General features: G+C 52.4%; 5 protein-coding genes across 5 annotated transcripts; 3 read left to right on the forward strand and 2 right to left on the reverse strand.

The window, feature by feature from the left end:
• Positions 1 to 989: 989 nt before the first annotated feature.
• Positions 990 to 3,206, forward strand: ALTATR162_LOCUS8593 (uncharacterized protein; the record flags this gene model as incomplete). Its single annotated transcript, XM_043316226.1, has 3 exons — positions 990 to 1,227; positions 1,453 to 2,210; positions 2,343 to 3,206. 3 exons carry the CDS (start codon positions 990 to 992, stop codon positions 3,204 to 3,206), a joined length of 1,860 nt encoding a protein of 619 aa, XP_043172161.1.
• A 255-nt stretch (positions 3,207 to 3,461) lies between these two features.
• Positions 3,462 to 6,578, reverse strand: ALTATR162_LOCUS8594 (uncharacterized protein; the record flags this gene model as incomplete). Its single annotated transcript, XM_043316227.1, has 3 exons — positions 3,462 to 4,189; positions 6,112 to 6,178; positions 6,234 to 6,578. The coding sequence occupies 3 exons, from the start codon at positions 6,576 to 6,578 to the stop codon at positions 3,462 to 3,464; spliced, it is 1,140 nt and encodes a 379-aa protein (XP_043172162.1).
• A 3,231-nt stretch (positions 6,579 to 9,809) lies between these two features.
• Positions 9,810 to 12,607, forward strand: ALTATR162_LOCUS8595 (uncharacterized protein; the record flags this gene model as incomplete). Its single annotated transcript, XM_043316228.1, has 4 exons — positions 9,810 to 9,915; positions 9,984 to 10,361; positions 10,420 to 10,635; positions 10,698 to 12,607. The coding sequence occupies 4 exons, from the start codon at positions 9,810 to 9,812 to the stop codon at positions 12,605 to 12,607; spliced, it is 2,610 nt and encodes an 869-aa protein (XP_043172163.1).
• A 901-nt stretch (positions 12,608 to 13,508) lies between these two features.
• ALTATR162_LOCUS8596 (uncharacterized protein) lies at positions 13,509 to 18,777 on the forward strand (the record flags this gene model as incomplete). Its single annotated transcript, XM_043316229.1, has 4 exons — positions 13,509 to 15,031; positions 15,082 to 15,720; positions 16,536 to 17,823; positions 17,872 to 18,777. The coding sequence occupies 4 exons, from the start codon at positions 13,509 to 13,511 to the stop codon at positions 18,775 to 18,777; spliced, it is 4,356 nt and encodes a 1,451-aa protein (XP_043172164.1).
• Positions 18,778 to 19,122: 345 nt separating this feature from the next.
• ALTATR162_LOCUS8597 (uncharacterized protein) lies at positions 19,123 to 20,709 on the reverse strand (the record flags this gene model as incomplete). The annotated part of the gene is made up of 4 exons (XM_043316230.1): positions 19,123 to 19,986; positions 20,197 to 20,408; positions 20,475 to 20,548; positions 20,600 to 20,709. 4 exons carry the CDS (start codon positions 20,707 to 20,709, stop codon positions 19,123 to 19,125), a joined length of 1,260 nt encoding a protein of 419 aa, XP_043172165.1.
• Between the last annotated feature and the right edge of the window lie 33 nt (positions 20,710 to 20,742).

Raw genomic sequence — 20,742 nt, forward strand, 5'->3', positions numbered from 1 at the left:
GCACTTGGGCCCGCTCCCGCCAACGATTTGCAGACACCCTGTCTACATTATCGTCATTTCGTTTCTGACCAAAGCATTTGTTTCCAGAAAGGAAATTGCACCACGGCATGCTATGGACATGGAAGCTCCATGTAAGGCGGACAACGATGATATGTGGATCTGCGAACGTCACGCGTCAGCGCATGTGCAATAGTGGGTCCGACCAGCTCCTCGGCATATCTTTTCGATCTCCTCCGAAAGAGCTATTCCGGTAGCCTGAAACACTGTGGAAGTTGATCACGTGCGGATCACACTTGTGGGGTGCCGTGATTTGGCAGAAGCGGTCGCTTGGGACGTGATGCATCAACGTTGTGCTTCAGCTTCCCGTTGTCGGGCCGTTTGTACAACGTTAAGAACGTGTGCTCGCTTTGTATTTTGAACTTTATCGTGATCGTCTCAAGACCGGCTAATGAAGAAATTGCCGGGCCGCCCAATGTGACAGTGAACCAATTCCGCAGAACAATCGATAGAATCCCGCTCCCCGGTGGAGCTCGGGACCATCCTGTCATCTCCAACGCCTCTACCCTTGCATGGATGATCCGCGCAGTCGTTGGTCGTCAGCTGTGACAGGCCAGCCACTTCCTGGCCCATATGTAAAACACTTCATGCGTTTGAAAGGCCCGACCACTCTTCTGTCAGCCGTGTCCCATGCTCTTTCTTGTACCTGAGACGTCCAGCTTCGCCGCGAGGGTTTGCTATGCGTGTCCCTTCCACTCCTCTCATTCCTTCCTCCATGACTTGTGCTCGTTGAGAAAGTCGATATTAATCGGGCTGGGACCTGTCTATTCATTTTGCTTCACGGCATAGTCACTCTCTTCATTGCCACCACGCTCCTTATACACGCTCACTATTAACGTGTTCCTTCAAACACTATCCGTTCATCCGATACCATCCTTTGATCGCAACATATACTCTCATTGATACACGACATTTCATATCTCGAACTCACGATGACCGACGTCATGGCCCAACAAGGCCTGTTATCCGCCCCTGCCTCCAGGCAAGACATTGTCAGCGCGCTCCTCAACGACTATGGCAACTCCTTTGGTCGAGGTGACGCATCTCCTTCAACTTATTCGCCTGTACCCGCGGATAAGGAACTTCCTCTGCCTCCGCCACGATCAGATAGCCTTGCGCGCAAACCACTACCAGCTGCGCTGAGAATGCAAACGAAGTTTCAACTGAGAGGTAAGCAGAGACTTTAATCCTCAATCTGATGAATGACATGTGTCTGTGGGTGTCGATCAAGCGTTTGCTGGTATCGAACATGTCCCTTACCACAACCTCACTTCACATCATCAATGCGCTATATCCATATTTATGTACCATCGTTCTTGTGTTGTCGAACTGGAACACAGCGTCGACAAGGCAACGATCGTGTGTGTTTGAGCAAAACTTACTAACAGGCAACAGACGATCAAGACGCACCTGTCTTTCCGGCAAGTCCGGTTCCAGGGTCCCCACCAAGGAAGAGGATTCAGTCACGTAGCCTTTCTCGTGAATCTAAACCAGCATCTCTCAAGCTCACTATCAGCAACGGATCAACAGCAACGGTTCCCCCTACCCCAGCATTCCCGGCACGGTCCGAGTCTCTACCTTCGTCAGCATCCGAGGAGAAAGATCTTCCCCCTCCACCGCCAGCCAAGTCTGAAAGGCGGAAGTCAATCAAGCAGTCTGATATGCGAAACGAATCATCAAGGCCAGCAACAGAACTCTCAAGGAACGACTCACTTCTTTCCCAAGACGGAAGCAGGGACGCGACAGAGACGTCTACCGAAACTACATCACCAATTGTCAAACGCAAAGCAGTACCAGACCAAGGTCTCAAGAAGTTTAAGAGCTTGGCAGAATTGACTAATGGACCGCGAGGAAGGAAGGGTGCATCAGTGCCTCCTACGTCTATACCAAGAGATGTGAGCGTTGACAGCCAGCGGTCAGATGCTATGCCCAGGAAAGCCAGTGTCGACAGTCAAGCAAGCATGTCAGGAGAACAGCCACGTAACATGGAAGCACAACTTCCTCCGACACCAGACGAGGAACAGGAAAACACCAAAGTCCCTGCACCCCCCAAGAAAGTCTTTACAGGCCTCCCCTCAAACCCTCGTGTCAAAGCCCCAGCTTCGCCTATGCACGCTCGCGGCAAAAGCAGCACCGGCTTCAACGTTTTGAAGGTATATATCCGCCTCCCCTTCCCTTCTCCTGTACTTGTGCGATAGCCGCACCGTGTGGCCATGCCGCAGACTTTAGGGTACCTGCATCCTTTGCCTACCAAAGAACGTTGATTGCTGACTGAGATTATGTAGGCAATGAGGCCGGCTCCTCCAATCCCCACGAAGGAACTACAAACGATTACGCCTGAAATGACACCTTCTCCAACTCTGAAGCCGATCCTGGCGAAGAAGGAGGGTGAGATATCTCCTTTCTCGCCTTTACCGCCGCCAAGCGAGCAGAGGAGGCCTTTTAGCTACGAGCCTGCTGCTGCCGCTGCTGAACCCCAGCAAAAGCCAGCGGAGCAAGAAGAAAGACCAATGGCTGCTAAGCCAGCGCCTCAAACTACAATGCTACCCGTCGAGACCCAAATCCCTATCCGCACGACATCTTTCGACCCACCCGAGCCATCTCCAGGTGTCCGACCCACAAGCGCCCCATCCCGCCCAACATCCTTCGACCTACAAGACATGAACCTCTCTCCTTTCCCGGGTCCCTCTGTTCCAACATCTCCCATTGACGACGCACTCGCCGAACCTACAACCCCACCAACACCCCCTCCTTTTACACCTCTAACTCGCCACCCAATCCCCTTACCCGTCTCCTACATCCCACGCATAACCCCTGCACAAGTCTCCTGCTATACCTCGCACCGCCACAACATCTGGTCCAACAACATCTTCCAACCCATGGGCTGCATGGTGTGCCATGAAAACGACAAGGACAGGAAGTGGGCGTGTACGTGGTGTCAGTTGCGGATCTGCCGCAGTTGCAGTGAGGATTTGAGGGCGGTTCCTGGAAGGGACTTGAGGACTTTGCTGGAGGCGAGGGAGAAGGGGGAAACGGTGGTGGCTGAGGGGATGAAAAAGTTGGAACAGGAAGAGGGGTTTAGAATGGTTGTTGAGGATGTTGATGGGGAGGAGGAGGGCGAGAGAAAGGACAGGGAGGGGAGGGTCTGAGAACCTTGGGTTTTGGCTTGGATTCCTGTTTGTTTCTTTTCCGTTCCCAGCATAGGCGCGGTGGGTGGATGATTTGCTTCCTCATATGATATCACATTTACGCAAAGTTGGAGTTTGGATCAAAGGTTTGTCTAGAATGCTGCGCATTGTTTAGCTAGCACCACTGCCTCGACGGCAAAATTTCATCACCATTGTTTTTACCCAATATCCGCGTTTCTGCTAATTGTGTTTTTTACTCTGTGATCTATAGCATGTCTATTGCCTCTTCTCCTTCATCTCCTGTAATATTTTCACGACCTGCGGTAAAACCTTCTCCGCATTCTCACTCAAGCGAGCAGCTTCCCGGCCGGTATTGGTATCTTCAACATCCCCGAAGAAGGTCTCTTCGCCTCGGACACCGCCCATGTTCAGTACTCCAATCGGCATTTGCATCTCCTTTGCCTTCTTCACTAGTCGCCAGGCAGAGTACGTCGCGAGACTACTGCCGATGACTAGTATCCTACCGGCAGCATCGACAGCTTCCTCAGCGGCGACTTTCGTGGCTGCGGGTATAGACTCGCCGAACATGATGACAGCGGGTTTTAGTACTCCGCCTTCGCTCGCTGGATCCCATGCGCCGTCCTTGTCAACTTGTACGCGGACTGTGCCTCCGTCTGCGCGCTTTGGCGGCTTCTCCAAGCAAGTTGGACATGCTGGGTATCTGAACGTGGTGTATGGGGCGTCTGGGACATCGACGTCGCCGTCCGGATTCGACTTTAGCCCTTTCTTGCGACGCTCATCGGGGTTCTCGGTATCTAAGGCGCCTGATTCGATCATTTCGGCGAGGAATGTGGCCCACGAGGGGTTCAAAGTAGAGAGCTGGTTCTGGAAAGAACGGCGCGAGTATTCATTGCGGCAAGTGAGGCAGACGAGGTTACGTAGGTAGCCGTGTAACTCGATCGTGGGGAGCTGCGGGTGCGCTTTTGGGTGAAAGGAGTCTACATCTGTTATGCACATTAGTATTGAATCCCAGTAAAGAACGTCCTCGACGCATATATTGTGAAGTTTGCTAGGTCAAACTCACTCTGCGTAATGACACTCCCAACCACACCCATCCGTCCCAAATCTCCACAAGCCTCATGTGCCTTATTCGGCCTCGCCTTCTCTAGATTCGTCCAACCTAGGAAACTTCTTGCCCAATACCTCTTCCTCGCCTCATGGTTTTCGCAGAATTCGTGAAAGTACACCGGCCGATACGTCTTGTTCAACGTATACGTGCCATTCGTGCCTCTGTAGTCGGCCAATCCAGAAGCTACCGAGATGCCAGCACCAGTAAGAAGCAACGTCTTTCCGGCATTCTCCCCACGGTCAAGCCGATTAGAAAGTCTCGATTGCGCGGCTCGAGAAGGCGTAGTGGACGTGGACAAAGAAGGCGACAAGAAGTCGACCAAAGCACTGATAGCACCGCTAGCCGTCGTCGCACTCGCAGGAATGATCCTAGGTGCCGGGAGAGGATCGGTATAGGGAACGCGAAGGAGAGGGGCTCGGGGCATCGCTCAATCGCACACGTTCAAACATTGTGGTTTCGCGCATTGTGTGAAATTGGGGGCCAAGTGTCTGGCGCGCGTGCACCCGAATCGGTGGTTATGTCATGATACACTTTTAGCGCGGGACCATCGATCTTGGGGATCGATGGCAGATTTGCGTGTCACCGCGTGTTAGGGGCTTAGGTGAGCTGCATGGTTTGTCGCGTGGTAAAGCCAACGGGTAGCTATCGTGCCGCTGCAGGAAAATGTATATTTGGGGGCTGCAAGATGATGCACGATTGTATTGGTTTTCTTTGGTGCTTATGTTTGAACTTTGCGGAGTGAGGTAGAATGTACGTGAGGCTGTGTGCGTGTGGTGGCTATGCTGGTGTTACAACAAAGAACGAAACTTTGGCTACGTAGAGCTTGAGGAGGGGTTCAATCATGACTCGTGAGTGATTAGGATGTTGATACATCCGGTTTTTTTTGCGTATGTTGAATAGGTATGATGGTCAACTACCTAGGTAGTTACCACAAAAGATCTGACTAGCTACATGTGATTGGCTATATAACAACCACTACGAGGCATGCATGATAGGTAGTAGAATGAAAGAAATCAACATTGACAAGAAAAGTATGGCTACACAATCTACAAGGGAGTTTGTCCCAATGCCCAAGTGTTGCCATGAACAGCATGTATTGAGAACTTTAGAAATCAAAAAAACGCCCATTAAGCCTCCATCATATTGCCGGTCCAGGTGGAACCGAGTGTCCAATTTTCCGTCCTGATTACAATCCTCCGTGCGGATGTCGAATTCTCGAGGGGTATAAGAAGGCTGCCAACGTGACTAGCCGGGGTCGGCCGTTGAGGTGATGTTCGGAGATGAGAGCCACCAGAGAGGTGGGCTTTGGTATCGGTGTTTCCCCGATGGGGTGTTGTTACAGAAAGAGACCGCTTGCCGCTTTAAAGCAAGCTGATGATTCGTAAAGATCGTGATAAGGAGATGTAAAATGGATAAGAGATGTTGGGGAAAGCTTAAGCCGGCTGGCAATGGCATCGGGAGCCTATTGCTGGTGCGAGTGGTGATGCGAGGAGTATTGCATTTGCTGTGCCATGGTTTGCTGCATCGGCGGTTGCATCGATTGCTGCATCGACTGCTGCATCGACTGCTGTATTGGCTGCTGCATTGGCTGTTGCATGGCGTGTGGGTGTTGTTGCTGCATCGGTTGCAACATAGATTGAATGCTTGGTACCCGTTGTTGATGCATGGGGTAGCTTGGGTATGCGGAATAATGAGTATCGGGAATTGTGGACATGTGCAAGTCCACATGATGATCCTCTTGTTCTTCTTCGAGGTCAGAAACGCCTACTCCACTATCATCATGGTCGTGGTAGGTACCATTCTCGAGCTTCTTCTGCGCCGACCTGTAGGCCTGAGTAAGGTTCTTTAATCCCTTCTCCATGCACTAAGTAAGTTAGCGTCAGGTGCTTCAGTAGTAGCTTTAATCGCACACGACGTACCTTTGTCTCTACTAGTTGCCACTTTTCTCCAACTCGAGCAGCTAGCATACTCCACATCTCTCGTCGCACTTCCATATAGGCCTGCGCTAGCACGTCAAGCTTCACGCCGTCCCATTGCTCTGCATTCTGCCTCTCCATCAACCGTTCATGCCGTTTGCGACAAGCATTTGGGGTTTTGGAGGGGAAGTGCTTCGGTCCAATCTGGTTCCAGTTGAGTCCTTGGGCCCTGGCCTGGATGAGTGTTTCGTCATCTTTAGCGGACCAGGAGGAGCTCCGAGTTCCGCCTGCGGCCGATGCAGTCGACACGGAAAGGCGGTGCGCCGGACCTTTTTCAACCTTAGGCATGTTGACCAAGTGAAAGAAAAGACTAGCGAGATGAGAAAGTGATGACGGGAATGGAGATATAGAAAGACGCGGCGACGATGAAGATGAGAGTAATGGAAGCGATCGAGTAGCGTATTAGGATTAAGGTAGAGCTGGCGTAGGAGAACGAGAGTGACGTATGAGGAATGAAAGGTAGGAGATATCCTCAAGAATGAAAACGAAAGAGCTGCTGTTCGTACCTTTGGGTCTGTGTTGTCTGAGGCCTGAATCAAGGGGCATAGCGAACGTCTTTATACAATGAGTCGCATACTGAGCCTCCATCAACAACAAAGACCAGTAGGCCTCTCGGAGAATTGTTTTGAAACCAGGACATGTTTCTGTAATCGCCGGATCGATCTGTATCTACCGAGAATGGTATGTGCGACTAGGCGAAGAGGAGGCTGTTCACTGGGTCGTGGCTCCAAGCGCCATCAAAAGGGACCAGGGCAGGCCAAAATTGGGCCTGTGAATGGTTGGAGCACAAAACGTGAGCGGTTCGTCACCTCGAACGAGGAGGAGTGACTGTAGCGGAAGCGCCTGTTTGAGAATACCTACTGTACTCCCTGATGCGGCTGTGTCTAAGAATAATACCGCTGCCGAGTGGTGGAGGGGCAGCGATGGAGGGGAAGGGCGGCTAATCTGGCGCTGATTCGACGAGCGCATAAGGCCCAAATAAAGACCTTGGCAAGCGACACAAGGGCAAGGGGTGCCTCATCTGGTCGAACACCTGTAGGACGTAGTCATCAATAGTCAGTAGGGCTGAGCTCGGGGACCTGCAGATAGGTGCAGGTGTAGGAACGTGGAGCGGGAGGTCAGCAAGCCGTTCCAAAGAAGCCCGCGCACTGGGCTCTGGGAGTTCAAAGAAACCTTGGAAGGCTTCAGAATAGCAGACCCGTACACAAAAAGAACATGCAGCCGGCCGATAGCCCGCGAGGCGCTCACAATAGGCGCGGTCACTGTATGGGCGAGTGTGGGTTGTGGGTCGTTTCAGCAAACAAGATCACAGATCACAGCGGGACCGCGGGAAGAACCGAAAGCACGTTTTGTCCAAGGCTCCCATGAGAAGCGCCCGCGAACTGCTGCCGGCCGTTACTGTGCCTCTGACGAACGTTGACGATCGATACCTGACGTGCTGTAGCAGTGTTTCGCAAATGCTAGACTGCATCGCTTGCAGTCGGAGCGGAACTGACGGGCCCTGGAGCTATAGCAGAGATGTGAAGATGCAGGTGATTCCCGCGCTTCACTACCCAGGCATTCTAAGTATGGGCATAGCCGAGCGACAGATGACAAGAAGTTGCAGTTTGGTCTTGCGACACCGAAAAGGCTGCTCGATTCGACAAACGGTCACGTCGCACAAAAGAAGCATTCGTCTGATGCTCCATGTAGTCGTTCACACAGCCTCGTCCCTCAGCCTCGTCCCTCAGCCCCAACCTCGGCAACCGAACTCACAGAAATCGATAACAGCATGCACCAAGCCTCCTTCATACCAACATCGTCACATTTTACGATTCTCCATTCAACAGCGGAAAAAGCGTGCCGCACCGCAAACCAGAGGAGTAGAAACCCCAGTCTCTGGATCGAAGCCAGCCGTGACATCTCGAAAATAGTAACCACTCAGTGCTGCTGGCGAGTGTGCTTGGATATCTCGGTAGCTAGCCAAATCGTGGAACCAACAACTGTACACCGCAATATTCCACCCTCTCCAGCTTGCTCTATTCTGAAATACGACTTTTCTCAACATATGGTATGATATGGAGCATATCCACATGTCGCGACACGCACACGCGCCCGGTTTACAAATCATTACACGTCGGATCTACTGCGGCCTTGCACGGAAGCAACTAACCCAGAATCATTCATGGGATTCGGGATTTTTGCTATGAAGCTCCCGCTATTCGTGGACGGACGGTTGAACAAACTCCGTAAGCTTGAGTACTATGGAGCGTAATTTCACACTGCTCCAAGATTGCTTCACAGGCGCTTGGGCGACACCACATAGCTTGGGTGTTTGCTGCCTTCGAAACTGATGTTCTTGCGTTGAAGATGCCCGCCTGTATGAAACGGTATGTCGAATCTGTGTCTATTGTTTACCTACGTTCCTCTTCAAGACCGCTTCTAGTTGCCCTCTCTAGGTACTTAGTCGGCAAGGACTGCCCTTACTCGACGATGCAGGCGTTGATCCAGCAGCCCGGCTGATGTATGCTAAGACCACATTCAATACACCATCTCGGGAGATATATATTCGCATAAAGCCGACGCGATTGAGCATGAGATCATAGGTCCACCAACGCGATGGTGTTGACGGAGAAGATGCTTGATGTGTGCTCCGGAAGCAAAAGGGGAAGCGCTAGTGCAGCCGAGGTTGCTTTGCCCCTGTCCATCATCGCTCTTCTCTTTGCCATCTCCACGTCCACCCCGCAAGTCCTTCATCGACTGCCCGAGCCAACGGGCATCTTGACATGTGCTAGGGGCATTGATGTGGCTTGAAAACAAATACATACAGTTGCCAATGCGGCTTCGACGCGACGCGTGATGCCTTTGACCGCAAGTGGCGCATGGAAAGCTGCTATCGCAATTTACACTTGATCGTATCTGCCAGTTGTACTCCTGTACAGGCAGCTTGTAGAAGACAGTCAACTTGGCAATATAACGACTTGTACCCCGGTTTTGAGCCAAGAGTCTCAGACGAAGACCAACTCAGAATCAGTCGAAACTTGACTCAGTTTAAGCAGGCAGCTGGTCTCGTGGGGACGCTCGTCATTGTACCTAGCTGCGTTCTCAGCTTGTACTAGGCGTGGTAAACCATCACGCTGAACGAACACATGTTTGCTATACACATGTGATCTTTTGATGGTTGCGCAATAGCTGGAATAGCTGAAATCCCTTGTCACGCGCCTTGTGAGCATCCCGATCATTACCCGGCTTGAATCCTTGACCCCAGCATTGAACCTTGACGCACGACAACGCTGCTCGGTCATATTCCTGTTTCAGTCGTTCGCGTCACCCACCGTGTGTCCATCACCATACAACACCATGGCTAGCGCAAGCTTAGCTCTGGTAAAAATGCGATATCCACACCGTCTTGGTGTTGCAGGGTTGGATATGGCTTCAGCAGGGGCCTATATACAAAGGACCGTGGTTTCCTTCCAGAATTTGGTCTCAGGTTACCGTCGTGCTGACGCTCATTTGCTTACCTACAGTCACTCTTTCATCATGGTTTCCTTTCTTGTTCTAGGGTTTTCTACAATCGTCGCGGGTGCAGCTATCCAGCAACGTGATCCTGTACCAGCTGGATATGTCGCGGCACCATACTACCCAGGTATGTCATTAGAAGCAACATCGAACTGTTGCTTTCGTGCTGAGTCTAGTAATGCTGATTATACATAGCTCCCCACGGAGGATGGACATCCGACTGGACTGAGAGCTACCGAAAGGCAGCCTTACTTGTCTCGAACATGACACTTGCTGAGAAAACCAACCTCACAGCTGGTAGTGGCATTTTCATGGGAAGATGTGTCGGAAATACAGGCAGCGCATTGAGAGTGGGCATCCCTCAGCTTTGCTTGCAAGATGGACCTCTGGGTGTAAGGAACTCGGACCACAACACTGCATTCCCTGCCGGTATCACCGTTGGAGCCACTTGGGATAAGGACCTTCTCTACCGCCGTGGTGTCGCAATCGGTGAAGAGTTCCGCGGCAAGGGAGTGAATGTGCACCTCGGACCGTCAGTCGGACCTCTAGGTCGTAAACCGCGTGGCGGCAGGAGTACGTATATCTTACAAACAGGGTTGTGATGACCATAGCATTGGCTTACAAGTGGTAGACTGGGAAGGCTTTGGTTCAGATCCCGTTCTCCAGGCCTTCGGTGGAGCTCTTTCTATCGAGGGCATCCAGAGCACTGGTGTCATAGCTACGATCAAACATCTGATCGCGAACGAGCAGGAGGAGTACCGCATGTACAATCTGGTCAAGCCTGGCATTTCATCAAACTTGGACGATCGTACGCTTCATGAACTCTATCTTTGGCCGTTTGCTGAAGGTAAGTTGAACCCTGCCTACTAGAATGACTTGAAACACATATCGTTGACTAACTATGAATAGGTGTACGTTCCGGCGTAGGTTCCGTCATGATTGCTTACAATGCTGTTAACGGAAGTGCATGCTCGCAGAACAGCTACTTGATTAATGGTATCTTGAAGGATGAGCTCGGCTTCCAAGGCTTTGTCATGTCCGACTGGTTGGCCCAAATCTCCGGCGTCCCTTCAGCTCTCGCTGGGCTGGACATGTCCATGCCTGGCGACATCCACACGATTCCACTTTTCGGAAACTCTTACTGGATGTACGAGCAGACGCGCTCAGTTCTTAACGGCTCTCTCCCCTTGGATCGTTTGAATGATGCTGTCACACGCATTCTCGCTGCCTACTTCCAGATGGGCCAGGATCAGGACTACCCACGACCAAACTTCGATACCAACACGCAGAATGCTGAGGGCCCCCTTTACCCTGGCGCTCTGCTCTCGCCTCAAGGTGTCGTGAATGAGTTTGTGGATGTTCAGGCCAACCATGCAGAGGTCGCTCGTGAAGTGGCTCGTGATGCTATCACGCTCTTGAAGAACCAGGATGGCTTATTGCCACTATCTCCCAATGGCACCTTGAAGATTTTTGGTACGGACGCTGAGAAGAACCCCGATGGTATCAACTCGTGCGCGGACCAAGGCTGCAACAAAGGTACATTGGGAATGGGATGGGGTTCCGGCTCTGCGAGGTACCCGTATATGAATAGCCCAATCGATGGGTTCAAGACTCGTGGGGTCAACTATCAATTCTTCAACACAGACTCGTTCCCAGGAAATTCCAACCCATCACCGAATGACACTGCAGTTGTCTTCGTCACCGCCGACTCTGGTGAGAACTACATTACCGTCGAGAACAACCCGGGAGATCGGACTTCTTCTAACCTCAACCTGTGGCACAATGGCGACAAGCTCATCAAGGACGTAGCTGCCAAGTACTCTAACGTTGTGGTCGTAGTCCATACCGTCGGCCCCATTCTCATGGATCAATGGCACGACTTGCCTTCGGTCAAAGCAGTTCTGTTCGCTCACCTCCCGGGCCAAGAAGCTGGAGACTCATTAATGCAAGTTCTCTTCGGCGACGTCTCTCCATCCGGTCATTTACCGTACACTCTGCCCAACTCTGAGGCTGATTACCCGAAGTCTTTGAGCCTCGTCGGATATCAGATCGGACAGCCACAAGATACTTTTACGGAGGGCTTGTACATTGACTACCGTCACTTTCACAAAGCCAACATAACACCTCGCTACGCCTTCGGTCACGGCCTCAGCTACACCACTTTCTCTTTCTCTAACGCGACCATCACTCCAATAACTCCGCTTACAGCGACGCCCCCAGCTCGTCCCGCGAAAGGCGAAACGCCCACCTACTCGACTGCCATTCCTCCTGCTTCGGAGGCATACTGGCCAGCAAACTTCAACCGCATCTGGCGGTACCTCTATTCCTGGCTCGAGAAGAACGATGCGGACGCTGCGGCGAAGATCGGCAACTCAACAACAAAGTACCCATACCCCGTTGGCTACTCGAACGATCAAAAACCCGGTCTTCCAGCTGGTGGCGCACAAGGCGGAAACCCCGCATTGTTCGACACAGCATTTGACGTCACGGTCAGCGTCACCAACACAGGTAGTCGCGCGGGCAAAGCCGTCGCACAACTGTACATTCAGTTCCCCAGCGAAGTCACAGTCGATACGCCAGTTATCCAGCTCCGCGATTTTGAAAAGACGAGGGAGTTGGAGGCTGGAGCTAGTCAGACGCTCACTCTGAGAGTCACAAGAAAGGATCTTAGTGTTTGGGATATTGTATCGCAGAATTGGGTTGTTCCTGCTGTGGAAGGGGATTATGGGGTTTGGGTTGGTGGCGCGTCGGATGATTTGCATGTGAGGTGTGGAACGGCGAGTGGAAGTTGTGAGGGGGACCAGGAGAGTCCTGTCTAAAGTGCACATGAGCGGGCTTGGAAATGGTAGTGTTTAATATTGTAATGTTGACATCATTCCCATATGGCTCTCTCAATAAGCATGACTGCTTAAGCGCTGTTGTATGCTTCATTCACCCATCTTGCTTATGTATATAATCAGGAGAAAAGGAGGATTATGGTCGAGTGCTCGTGATAGCCGCTGATTGGTCAAGAACACGAAATTGCGATGGAATTATGCCCAGACGCAACATGATTGGTGTGACTCCGACTATTCACCCGCAATATTGGCGTGAACTTGCCAATCGCATCGGAACCTTTTTCTTTTTTGTTTGCATGCATCGTTGAGGATAGACGTTGAACGCTGCTCGACAATGCGGCATTTACAATGAGCGGTGTATGCTGTGAGAGGTAGGCGATTTCGCGCGTAAGACGGGCACTCAGGGGCGTCGATGAAGGAATACGGAGGTAATTAGATGTTAGGTGTCCAGATGAAAGATTATACGGTGCACATGTAATGCGCATTGTTGTGCTGTGCGCGAGCGAGGTCGAGGCTAGACGTCACTGGAGCTATGATGCTTTCGGCCCAGTTGTCTTGGTTACTCCGGAGCACCATCGACTCCTTCCACCCAACGACTTCCCCAGGGGTTCACCCATTGTCACCACTCTTGTTCTTGAAGGAAACGCCAATTGAAACTTGCTTGATCCTAAAACCATTGTTGTAAGTTGCACCCTCCTTGTGCAACCCCGGATATCCCTGTCGCGCAGTCGTCACTGGCAGTACATAAACAAATTGGCCGGGTTTCAGGCGCGGCCACGGCCATCTCCCACGTATCCTCATATATCTTATTCCTGCCACGACCGACGCCCAACCACGCATTACTGATACCCACCACTGACGATCGCTTCGTCCCATTGCAGCCATGTCCAACGGCGTGCGCAATCTACGCGCAATGTTTGAGAACGGCAACGCCGCTGCCTCGCCTGAGCCCCGCGGCCGCTCCCCTACAGACAACGCAGCTGCGACTGACGGCCAGGAACGCCCCAAGTCCAAGGTGCGCGCTTCCTTTGTCCCAGTGGAACCTCCCGTCGCCCAACCCCCGACCACGTCGACCGACCTGGGCCAGACCAAGGGCACGCCCTCGAATAGCGTCAACGCGACTCGGCGAGAGAGCTTCCGAGTGAGCCAGGACAAGACCGACGAGCTTGCTGAGCTCAAAAAGGTGGTTAGCGAGGAGAAAGAACAACGCAGACAGAGCATCGCCATCCCCGAAGCTGTTCCAGAACAGGCTGTCGCATCGCGAGAATCCTCGATACCAGCTCCGCCTATTCGCGAGGAACCAGACACCGACATGCCTAACCTGGGCTCTATCATGAAGGGCTCCGACTTCCCCGAGTCGTCTACTGCAGCCGCGCCGAAGGAGGCAGAAGTCCTTGTGCCCGCTCCTGAGATTGATGAAATTCCCGTCGAAGAGACACCAGTCGAGGCCAAGGAGAATGTCGTCGAGACCGCCCCAGTTTCCTCGGCAGAGCTAGCTCCTGCTCAGCCTGCTGAGAATCCAGACAAAGCTACCACAGGCGCGCAGGAGGATGTTTCGCTGAGGCCCGCAGCTCCCACTGAGGAAGCTGTTGTAGAAGATAACAAGCCTGCGCTGGAGGAAGCTTCTGTCGACGACGACGCTGTTGTTGCCGAGGAAAATGCCATTGCGGAAGAAGCTGCTGTTGTCGAGGAAGCTGCCATTGCAGAGGAGGCCGCTGTTGAACAGGAAGCTGCCGCCACAAAGGAAGAGCCATCCGTCCCATCGCCCGCCGCTGACCAACCTGCCGAGAACCCAGACAAGGCTGTGTCAGGAGCTCAGGAGGAGCTTGCCCTACGGCCCGCAGCACCTACCGAGGAGACCACTGTCTCCGATGCGCCTACTACTCCCACTGCTACCGAGGCAACAGCTTCGAGCCACGAACCTGCTGCTGAAGCTGCCGCACCTGCTGAGGACAAAGCGAAGGCAAACGGAACTCCTGCGATCAAGAAGCCGGAACTCAAGAAGCCTGCATCCATCTCTACTGCCAAACCTACAAAGGCTCCTGTCGCACCCGCCAAAAGCCCACTACCCAAAGCTGCACCAAAAACCCCGACGAAGCCCAAAACCACAGCATCCATTCCGAAGCCTAGTCCCGTGAAGACAACAAAGCCGGCAGCTGCGCCGAAGCCAGCAGCTCCCAAGGAGCCCGCCAAGGCGTCCGCCGCGAAGGCCCCGGTAACCAAAGCTCCAGCGGCCAAGGGTCCCACCGCGAAGACAAGCCGCACTTCTCTGCGACCAGCAGCATCTTCCTCTTCAGCTACAGCGCCTACTGCCGCCGCAGCAGCTAAAACTAAGCCTGCCGCCGCGCCTGTGGAGAACAAGAAGCCTGCGATCCCCAAGCCAATCACCACCACCGCTCGTAAAAGGTAAGTCCAACACGATTTGGAGCAATGCGCAATTGCTAACAACACTACAGCATCTCGCCGACTGGCTTCAAGAAGCCAACACCAAAGTCACCTACCCGTCCAGTCGGTCTACCATCTCGTCTGACCGCGCCCACCGCTGCCTCAGCTGCCAAACATGGCGAGGAACCCAAGGTCACGCGCAAGCCGTCCACCACAACCCGTGCTGCACCACCAAAAGTTGCGGCACCAAAAACTTCGCGTACGTCACTAGCACCTAGCGCGCCCAAACGACCCGAATCGCGTACTTCGACCGCTAGTGCTGCGCCCAAGGGGGGTTTCCTCGAGCGCATGATGCGACCAACAGCCGCCAGCTCCAGCAAGACACATGACAAGCCCCATGAGAAGGCTTCATCGCCGCCGCGTAAAGCTCCAGCCGCCTCCAAGCCTAGCACACTACAAAAGGGGAAGAAGAAGGTGGAAGAGGTCGCGGCCAAGGCGAAGGAATTAGTGACTAACGGACACTCTGAAGAGCACAAGACTGAGGATGAGCCTGCCAAAGAATCTGAGCATCCTGAGGAGATACCTGAAGAAGTCACCGCCGAAGAGACATCACACGAGCCCGAGCCCGAGAAGGCAGCCACTCCAGTTCAAGACGTAGAGTCATCGGTCGCAGAGATTCAGACACCGAACTTCCAAGAGGAGACAATCCGGTAGACAAAAACCTCCTGCACCTTGCATACCGCGGTATATGAAATCCGAAACTCCTACGTCTGCAATACATGGCATTGTCTCAGGCTGTCCACAACCGCAAGCTACACGGATTTAGGAGAAATTCTATCTACCCAACTTTTACCCTTCTTTCACTTCTTAACAGCATTTTCTGGAGCGATTGTTTGGCGCAAATGATATTCATGGGCGGATATCTAAGGACAAGGAGCGGAGAGATGGGTTTGGATACGGACTATTTGCGTGCATAGTTGTTCTTTTAGCGATAGGCTTCGCAGAAGCTGGCAGACTTTACCTGTAGATCTCAATCCCATTCTTCACTCCAAAATAGCCTTCGTTCTCCAATCGTGCAAAAGACATCCCCGCCACGGATGTCGATGCGTTGGCACGTGACTGGCACCTCCGCCGAAACTCCGATGGCCCAACTTTTTCCTGGCGGGCAAATCGACATTGCAAAGCGACAGCAGACCCCCGCGTTGTCCTTTCGTTCTTTTTCTTCTTGAAGTGTCTTCGGGTGTTCAAGATGAGGGTTCAATCTCTTTTCCGGGCACAATCGCTCGCCGCGAGCAGTCTTCGCTGTTCTGCTCGCTCGGCTGCCAGGACGCCTTCACGATGCGCTCTTTCGACAATTGCGGCAACGCGCACACCTTATACCAACGGCACAAAGACAGACACATGGATAGGCAGCCAAGCAACGCAGCCACAGCGAAGGTGGCAGTCTGCGGCCGCGCAAGTGTATGTGCCACAATCCGGCTTTGCGATGGCGAGAAAGCAATTGAAGGCTGATTGAGGATTATAGGCTAGAGCAAGCAAAGGAGGACCCGTCTACCTTGACACAAGAGAAGATCGTCGAGAACCTGGACCCGGTCGAATGGGAGCGACTATCGAGAGTACGAAACATTGGTATCGCAGCACACATCGACTCTGGCAAAACCACCGCCACCGAACGCGTTCTTTTCTACACCGGCCGAATCAACGCCATACACGAAGTCCGAGGCAAAGATGCCGTGGGTGCAAAGATGGACTCCATGGACCTGGAGCGTGAGAAGGGTATTACTATCCAATCCGCAGCGACTTTCTGTGATTGGGTCAAGAAGAACGACGAAGGCAAGGAGGAGAAATACCACATCAACTTGATCGATACACCCGGCCATATCGACTTTACAATCGAGGTGGAGAGGGCGCTACGAGTCCTTGACGGAGCGGTCATGATTCTCTGTGCTGTTAGCGGTGTACAGAGTCAGACTATCACAGTCGACAGGCAGATGAGGCGGTACAACATTCCTAGGATTTCTTTCGTAAACAAGATGGACCGTATGGGTGCCAACCCGTGGAAGGCTGTCGATCAGATCAACCAGAAGCTTCGTATCCCGGCTGCGGCTCTCCAAGTACCCATTGGGCGTGAAGACGGCTTCTTGGGTGTGGTAGATCTGGTTAGGATGAAGGCGATATATAACGAAGGACCCAAGGGCGAGATCATCAGAGAGACAGACGAGATACCCGCGGATATTGTTGAGCTCTGCAAGGAGAAGAGACAAAAACTCATCGAGACACTTGCGGACGTCGATGATGAGATTGCGGAGCTCTTCTTAGACGAGCAGGAACCCACGATCCCCCAGATCAAGGCTGCAATTCGACGTGCTACCATCTCTCTCAAGTTCACGCCAGTTATGATGGGTTCAGCACTTGCAGACAAGTCTGTCCAACCAATGCTCGACGCCGTTTGCGATTACCTCCCAAACCCCTCCGAAGTCGAAAACATGGCGCTGGACAAGAAGCGAGCAGAGGCTCCAGTCAAGCTGGTATCTTACAACTCTCTGCCCTTTGTCGGTTTGGCGTTCAAGCTAGAAGAGAGCAGTTTTGGACAGTTGACGTACATCCGTGTGTACCAGGGTACGCTGAAAAAGGGTATGAACGTATTCAACGCGAGGTCAGACAAGAAGGTCAGAATCCCAAAGATTGTGCGCATGCACTCCAACGACATGGAGGAAATTCCGGAGATTGGTGCTGGAGAGATCTGCGCCGTGTTCGGTGTCGACTGCGCGTCTGGAGATACCTTCACCGACGGCGGTCTCGGATACACTATGGTAAGTGCTCAGTATCATTGCTATATTAGAGCCAAGCTAACATGTCAGACCTCCATGTTCGTCCCCGAACCCGTCATCTCCCTATCGATCAAGCCCAAGCACACCAAGGACACACCAAACTTCAGCAAAGCCATGAGCCGCTTCACGCGCGAAGACCCTACATTCCGAGTTCACACCGACCCCGAGTCGCAAGAGACCATTATCTCTGGTATGGGAGAACTGCATCTGGACATTTACGTCGAACGTATGCGCCGTGAATACCGCGTCGAGTGCGAGACAGGACAGCCACAAGTCGCCTACCGCGAGACAATGACCAAACGCGTCAACTTTGACCACACACTCAAGAAGCAGAGTGGTGGATCAGGAGACTTTGCGCGTGTAGTAGGCTGGATGGAGCCGAGCGAAGCCCTGGGCGAGAACAAGTTCGAGCAGCAAATTTCCGGTGGCACGATTTCCGAAAAGTTCCTCTTTGCCTGTGAAAAAGGTTTCATGGCTTCGACAGCCAAGGGCCCGCTTCTCGGCCACAAGGTCTTGGGTACTTCCATGGTCATCAACGACGGAGCTACCCACGCTGTCGATTCCTCGGAAATGGCTTTCAAGAACGCCACACAGCAGGCTTTCCGCAAAGCTTTCCAGGCTGGTGCGCCACAGGTCCTCGAACCGCTTATGAAGACGACCATTACTGCGCCCAACGAGTTCCAGGGTTCTGTTGTTGGTCTGCTGAATAAGCGTAACGCTGTTATCAACGATACAGAAATCGGACCTGAAGACTTTACTGTCTATGCGGATTGTAGTTTGAACAGCATGTTTGGCTTTAGCAGTCAGTTGCGTGCTAGTACGCAGGGTAAGGGAGAGTTTAGCATGGAGTTTAGTCATTACAGTCCTGCGCCGCCACAGTTGCAGAAGGAGCTTGTGGCCAAGTACGAGAAGGAACAGAAGGACAGGAATGCTTGAGCTTAAATTTCTAGGCTCGATGACTATTGAAACAGGGACGAGGGACTACGGAAACGACAGTGCTGTTATGACGCGCGCTTCTGATGGGTTCCAAGGGCGCTTGAAGCTTGCATCTATCTACGTTGACGGACGTCTGGCGCATTTCTTGTGGATGGATGGGTTAGAAAGGTGTAGAAGTATTGTACATGTAGTATATAACGCCGCCAGATGACGACGAATGATATCCCCTCAACAGCTCCCTGTCCATGTCCATGTCCCATTCCAGCTCCACAGATCCAACCCTAAACCATCGTTTCCTCTCCACTCTTTCCCATCGAAAAATCTACTCTACATCCAACCCTGGTCTCAGCGTCCTCCTTGCAAACGCCCTCCTGACAGCAAGACTAACCTGCGTCCACCCCACAACCTCATTATGCCCCCGAACCTCACAACCTCCAACTCAACCATTCTATCACCCTTGTCATCCTCCACCTTCTTATAAGCAAAAGCCCCCCTCTTCACCCTATCTCCCCCATGAATCGTCCTTCTCTCCTCTTCCGCCACAAACCCTTCTTCGCCCAACATCTGGGAAGCAAGCGGTTCGTACAGGGCCTCAGCTTCCCAGTACGTGATATCCTGATCATTCCGCGCGTGTAGGAGCGTGATGTGGAAACCATTCTTCTTGCTGGAGGGCGCGGAGATCAAAGCGCGGAGACGGGGGAGTGTGGGCCAGTGGTCGATGATTCTAGATGCAAGGTAATTTGCTATTCTGGGGTAGGATTGTAGAGGTTTCAGGACGGGGAGGAAACCACCGATTTTGTACGTCTTGAGGAGTTGGGGTAAAGAAGTGAAAGGTGCTACTAGTACTATGCCAGCAAACCCATCGAACTTCCGTTTGGAGTTCGCCATGGCGGAGGGGTACGACATGGCGGGAATGAGTTCGGATGCTGGTTGGGTGAAGTAGAGGGCGGCTGCTGCTGTTACTGCGGTGCCCAGGCTTTGGCCTAGGAGGACGGTACGGGTGCTGGGGTGAGAGAGGTCGTCGTTGACGTAAGAGATTAAAGACGTGGCGTCGGTTATTAGACCGCTTTCTGTGGGGATGTGAGGGTAGTTGGTTAGGGTGGACAGACCATAGCCGCGGTAATCACAGGTTAGGAGGTGGGTTCTTGGGATACCGGAGATGGAGCGGTAGGTTGAGGGGCGGTAGCCTTGGGCTAAGTGGCCGGCATTCTGGATGAGTGTGTTAGAATCGGTGGTTGTAAATAATGATGTTGAGAGGATGTTGGACTGATGTAGAGACAGAAGGAGAATTGTCATGAAAGGGATGACCTGAGATAGAGAAGAAAAGGGACATATAATGCGACAAGATTGGTGACTTCTTAGAAATGGGAAAAGATCATTTGAAAAGGGAATTAGAAGCTGAACGAAAGCGGAACTTACACCATGGAAGTTAACCACAACCTTACTATCCGGATCGCTACTCAACAGCTTCTCCCCAACCGTCCCTTTCAACTCCTCTGCAATCTCTCCCGAAACGGCAGAAGTAAAAAGCTCATGTTCATTCTCCAGATACACATCTAGAGGAAGTACATGCCAACAAAACAGCTTCTCCTCATCTGCAGTAGTAAGCCAAAAAGGCTGAACCTGGCCCTCTACGCAATCACAGTTAGCATGACAATAATAACTTAAAAGACGAATAGATAGGACGAGTAACTTACTTGCGAACCCAAACTCCTCGGGATTAGAAACGTTGTGTAGGAAGGAAGTTTGGAATTTATGGGCGTAGAGAGCGCTGAGAAGTTGTTAGGTTTCTGAAATATCGTAAAGATAGGAGTCATCGTACTGTCTTTGCACTGTGGGATTAATCAACAATCCTACAAAGGCCGCCCATATTATACCCAGGATGGCGAATGTCCAGTATGCCTTGGTGAAGATTCCTTTGTAGTTGGGCATCCTTGCGTTTCCGTGTTGCGCCCTTGGGCTACT

The sequence above is a fragment of the Alternaria atra genome (genome assembly GCF_907166805.1).
Source record: "Alternaria atra isolate CS162 genome assembly, contig: 29, whole genome shotgun sequence".
NCBI lineage: Eukaryota > Fungi > Ascomycota > Dothideomycetes > Pleosporales > Pleosporaceae > Alternaria > Alternaria atra.